Here is a 5828-nt window from a genome sequence, read left to right as displayed (position 1 = left end):
TTAAAGTGGAAATAGATGGCTGCTTTGTGTTACCTACATGTGGTTAGTTGGGGGTTGTAAAGTGGACTTAATCTGTATGCTATAAAGCATAACCATTATGATATTTGTGTTACCTACATGTTAGTATGTCATCTTGTGATAATTAGATTCCATGGCTGTTTAAGATGTGGTTGTACTAGTCATTGGAACTTTGAAAACATAAAATTAGTGTAACTGGTCTTCTAACTGCTAAGTACACATTCACTGCACCATATTTTTTCTTTCACACGTGAGTTTCTCGTATCCTTGTTGAATTATCACAACATTGACATTATATCATCTCTTTTCTTTGCTATGAGTCCGTTCTTACTCTGTATGTTATGTATGTGTGGTGAAGACTGATGCATGTTTGTTGAACTGCCCTTTTTTTCTCCTTAACACAATCTGTAAAATAAGACTAATGTTTTTTGTACATATAATTACTGGACTTTACAGGTTAAGCAATGCCCAGTTCAGAAACTTCAGAGACTGCCAGATGGGTGCCATCCTGATTTTGACAATGACCATTTATATTGTGTCAACAAGCTCCTGGAGTGAGGGCAGGCCTAGCGCAATGGTGAAGTCCTCCCCACTTGTGCCAAGAGGTCCTGGGTTCGAACCAGCCTCTCTGCATTGCACTTTGCAGGGGTAAGACTAGGTTCCTATAATCCCTCCCCAGACCCCACCTTGTGTGGGAGCTTCTATGCACTGGGTCTGTCCTTTCAACAAGCTCCTGGAGTCCTGGTCTAAATCTCATGGCTCTGTTCTTGTTGATGATAAGGTAGGAACTAGTATTTCAGTCTTACACAAAAAGGTACTTCTGACAAAAGGAGAGGCTTTGTTCTTATTTCCGAGCTTTCCACCTGAATTCTTGTTTTGTAGTTCTAGAAATCCCCTAAAATAAGTAGTTCCAGAAATTTGCATGGTGAGATGTACAATCTTACACAAAAAATGGTAGCCACACTTTTCTCTACTTTTGCAACCCTGTAGCTTCATTCTTTTCACTTCCGTGGCAAGCCACACATTTCCTAAGCTGAGCTGTGGCAAAGTTAGTTTTGAACCAAACATACCCAAAATGAACAGTATTTAATTCATGTATCAACGCTATCATGCAGGAACATATATTAAAGACCATCTTATTCACAATGGTTGTGTTAGCTGATGCTCGCCAACCTTTTCTGATTGTCACTACTACTGCTTCTCTCTCCTTATGGGAGGTTCAGTTCAATAAATTAGCACCACATATCAATGTTGTTGTGCATGATGGGCGGAAAGACATGCTCAAGTCGATTCAAGCTCAGCAGTTCTTCGAGAACGGAAACCACATAACGTCACAAGTTCTCTTATCCCATCCTGAGGCTATCTTAGAGGTAAGTGCTAAGAGTCCTCTGTTGTTCTTAGCACAATTAGTGCTGCTTACACATTAAGACCACAGAAATTGCATCTTCATATCATATTGTTGTTGTCATTACTGGTCCTCTAGGCCCTAGCTCATCTTTTAAGTTTATGTTTCCATTTAATTGTGATCTCTCTGCCCCATAACACAGGACATTGAGCCTATTGCACGTATTGGTTGGGAGGCAATCATAGTTGATTATTATCAACACTTTGCTCTAAAATATCTGGAACAGCTGAAGCAACTTTGTACTGGTTTTAGAGTGTTGCTTGTGAGCTCCCCAATTGAAGTACTTATCAACAGCTCTGCTCTGTATGGTTGTTTCTGTACTGCAAACAAGCCTTGCCAAATCTTGCTATTTTGCAGGATATCCCTGAGTACAGGAACATGCTAGCTTTCCTTAGATCGGGACAGAAAGATAATAGCGGCTATGTTGACACTGCTGATGCCCTTGAGAAGTCAAAAATAATATTTGCACATCATATTGCATATGAGCGCAAAGCAGATTCTTCAAAATTTCTAGAGCACTGGGTTCCTGCTTACATTTCACAAGTGCAGCTAGGTGTCTATTGTTCCATTCTGCTTTCAAATTCATCTGTCCTCCAGTCTAAGAAGAAAGCTAATAGTGTTGAAGCTCTTCGGGACATTCTCTTGTCTCTCTCAAAGGTTAGCTTTGCAACTATTCATGCTTGCATGGCAATAAATAGACAGCCTATATGCTATGTACATTGCTACCTTTTTCTGTGAAGGTACCGTATTGACACTGTCACTGACTTTGATCTGTTATTATCGTTGTGTAACAGTGCTGTAATCACCCTTACCTCCGTGAATGTCTGGAAGATTCACCTGTCAACAATCCTGATATGACCGAAACAGTAGATATTGGAGTGCACGCAAGCGACAAGCTACTACTTCTTGACAAAATGCTTAAAGAGACCAGCAACAGGAGGTTGAGAGTAATTGTTCTTTTTCAGGTCAGATACTCAAGCACTGCCCTCCTTTACTTATGTCTTATATGATGGGTGATTCTTTGGCAAGAATAATGTACACAGTATCTGATCTCCCTATTTATTTTATGTGATACACACTTGAATGATTTCCTCTCGCGGTGTATAGGCACTCTTTACATACTGGTGTGAACATGTCCCCTCAAGTATCTGTCAATGTTCTCATTTCTTTTTTGAATTATTCTCTTGATGCTCATCTTTAATCTTCAACTTCAATGACAAACCTTATTTTCTCTGAGCTCATCATGCTTTTTATACTTTTTTTGTACTACGGCAGTCTGGTGGAGCAGGTGCAAATCCAATGGGTGACATTCTGGAAGGTGTTGTGTGTCACAGATTTGGCCCTGAGTCTTATGAACATGTCAAATGTGGTGCGGTGATGTCAAGTAAACAGGCGGCAATTGATATGTTCAATGACAAGACCAAGGGGAGATTTGTTTTGCTGATTGAAAGTCGTGCATGCCTCCCAAGCATTAAGCTACTATCAGTTGATGCAGTCATCATATATAGCAGCGACTGGAACCCATCTAATGACCTGAAAGCTCTTCAAAGAATCAACATAGAGTCACAACTTAAGTATGTGAGCATTTTCCGATTGTATACTCCTTTCACAGTGGAGGAGAACAACTTTGTGCTTGCAAAGCAGGGCAGGCTTATTGATAGCAACATCCAGGATGTAATGCACAGTTCAAGCCATTCCTTGCTCAGTTGGGGTGCACAATTTCTCTTCACCAGATTTGGTGAGCTTCTGCAAGATAGGTATTCAAGTAAGCATTCTGAAAGGGGCACCAGTTTTATGGATGAAGTGATTTTAGAGTTCGTAACAAAATTACCCACATATACAGAAGACAGCTCCAAAATAAACAGTGTGTACATATCGAAAGCTAATATGAGTGGGGAGTTTTATTCAAGAAGCATTACTGTAATTGGTGAAAAGGAGGGAATGTCTATGCTGGATGGGGATCCATCTGTATTTTGGTTAAATTTACTGGATGGAAAATCTCCTTGTTGGAGCTATATATCTGAGCTAAGACAATCAATCAATAGAATGCTACAGAACATAGAAGAACCAGCCCAAGTTGCTGCCGAAGAAACTGATGAAGCTACCAATGTGTCAGTCACACAGCAAAGAGAATGTCATGTGTCTGTCACACAGCAAAGAGAATGCCATGTGTCAGTTGATGTATTTCCCAACATGGCTGTGGAGAGAAGAATTGATTTAGTGGATGATGTTTTCTCTTTTAGAGAAAATAATATCCTTCATAAACAACAAGCTGAGATATCAAATTTAGTGACACACTCACAGAATAAACAAATCCTGAGAATTGGAGCAACTCAGATATGTGGATCGAGCATGCATATGCAACAATTGAGAAATCTGCCTGCCCAACAAAGTTTAGCAACCTTGCCCCATCCACCTGCAGAAGCAGAGCCAGCAGGTATTCCTGGCATGGAGGCCACGACATGTTTACAGTCAATGCAGTATCAACCTACAGAGGCAGAATGGGGAGGTATACTGGGCGCATTAGCAGCCCACGGTTCGCAGCCTGAAATGCAACCATCAACCTCAATGCAGGATGTTTTATTTGAAAAGACTGATCTGTCTGGCATGCCTTTGCTAGGAAGTATGAATGCTCGTCAAAGTGTAGAACCTTCATGGGATCTGCACGCAGGAGAAGAACCAGCAGGCACTTTGGGCATGGTGACAACTGATAAGCTGCAGTCTGAAATACAACAATCAGCCACAGTACATGATCGGCCTGCAGAAGCAGAAGGAACAAGTACATTGGGCACCAGGGCACTTCAGAATTTGCACCCTGAAATGCAATCATCAACCGCAATGCATCATGTCCCTCTTGAAATAGCACACTCTGAAGGCAGGAGCCAAACAGGATTTCAGCCAAATACATCACCTGGTCCTGAGCAGCTCAGCCAACTCCTTTTTTTCGAGGAAGAGCTCAACCAAGTCCTATCTGCTAGTGACCAGCCACAGGAAGATATGTCGAAAATGTACAAACATCACATCAATTTGCTTAGAAAAGCCCATGAACAGAAGGTTTGCATTTAATTTTTTCTATGTTCTACTGTAAATTTGTTAGAGTAAAATGCATTTATGGTACTCAAAACTTGTTCCATGAGCACACTTTGGTTACTGTAGTATTGTGGAACCCTCAATTTATGGTCACTGAAGACGCTCGAAGAGCCCACCTACGGTCAAATGCCGCTCATATTGTACGTATGCCAACTCACCGAAATACTTACGGTACCGGAACCAGTGACCGTAGATAGGCCTCTCAAACGTCTTTAGCAACCATAACTTGAGGTTTTCAAAGTACAGTGACTAAAGTGCGCATACAGCTCAAGTTTAAGTACTGTGAATGCATTTTGCTCATTTGCTTATGCTAGTCGTGAGATTTCTCACGTGTTCTTTGGCTTCACATCTATTTTTTGACAGAAATCACAACTTCAAATAGAGCGTTACCGAGAAATAGAAAAGGTGAACAGAAAGTATTACTCATTACTCCAAAAAGAAGATCCCACTTTACCTCACAGCCAGATGGGACTTGTTGATAGCTACAAGGAAGCTTCTGTAAACAAATCACCAGCTCAAGATTTTCTAGGGGAAGTTGCACCATCATCTGCAGCTCAAGGTATTAACTAATTTTGTTGTTCCCTTTTTTTGTGTGATGAAGTATGCAACTAATCTTTACTAGTATCAAGTTATGGATAGTGTTCTGGGAGTTTGGTTTTCCCACTACTACATGGGGGTTATCCAACAGTGTACAATGTTCCAAGATTTGTGTGTATCTTACATTTACAAGCTGCAACTTTAATACCTATAGAGGCAAAGGCACCAGAATTTTGTTGAACAAAAATGAAAATGTTTTAGCTGCATCCGAATTCTGTTCTAATTTGTTTAGTTGCATCTGAAATTATATGTGTTTGTAATCTGTTTAATTGTATCCTTCATTATTTTCATTGTTATCTTTGTTGATGATATTTTCGAAGAACATTTTTGTTCAAGAAATGCTTAGGATGAATTCCATCCGAGATTATATCGATTGCACTCAATAAGTTCTTGGTCAAGAACATTCTTTTGAGGTGAAACATTTAGAAAGAAGAGTAGTGGTTCCATTCAGATTGTGATTTTTTTTCTTCATAATTTTGAGGTGGAACTTAGAAATGGTTCATGATACTAGTACTCCAAATTTGATTCATTCATATGTTCATCCAAATACAAGAAATGAAATGTAAAAAATGTGACGGAAGAACATAGCAACCTCCCTTACCATGGCTCCAACTCTAGCTCTAACGCCTCCGAACTGGCTAGGGTTTGGTGATTCTGGAGGGGTGAGTCCGGAATTGGATGGAATTTATACCGCCGCTTGCTTTGAGCTGCCGTGCGC

At 40.3% G+C, this 5828-nt stretch overlaps 1 protein-coding gene across 1 annotated transcript in view; it reads left to right on the top strand.

Annotated features, from left to right (window-relative positions):
- The window catches only part of LOC119267141 (chromodomain-helicase-DNA-binding protein Mi-2 homolog), a 12311-nt gene that overhangs the window by 2100 nt on the left and 4383 nt on the right, over positions 1-5828 (top strand). The window contains exons 5-11 of the mRNA XM_037548470.1: positions 475-799; positions 1134-1388; positions 1566-1703; positions 1781-2080; positions 2218-2388; positions 2699-4477; positions 4877-5072. Coding sequence (XP_037404367.1) covers positions 722-799; positions 1134-1388; positions 1566-1703; positions 1781-2080; positions 2218-2388; positions 2699-4477; positions 4877-5072 — 2917 coding nt within the window. The 5' untranslated portion in view covers positions 475-721. The remainder of the gene's footprint in view (positions 1-474; positions 800-1133; positions 1389-1565; positions 1704-1780; positions 2081-2217; positions 2389-2698; positions 4478-4876; positions 5073-5828) is intronic.

Source organism: Triticum dicoccoides, chromosome 3A (genome assembly GCF_002162155.2).
Source record: "Triticum dicoccoides isolate Atlit2015 ecotype Zavitan chromosome 3A, WEW_v2.0, whole genome shotgun sequence".
Taxonomy (NCBI): domain Eukaryota; kingdom Viridiplantae; phylum Streptophyta; class Magnoliopsida; order Poales; family Poaceae; genus Triticum; species Triticum dicoccoides.
This window is presented reverse-complemented; position numbering and strand designations above follow the sequence as displayed.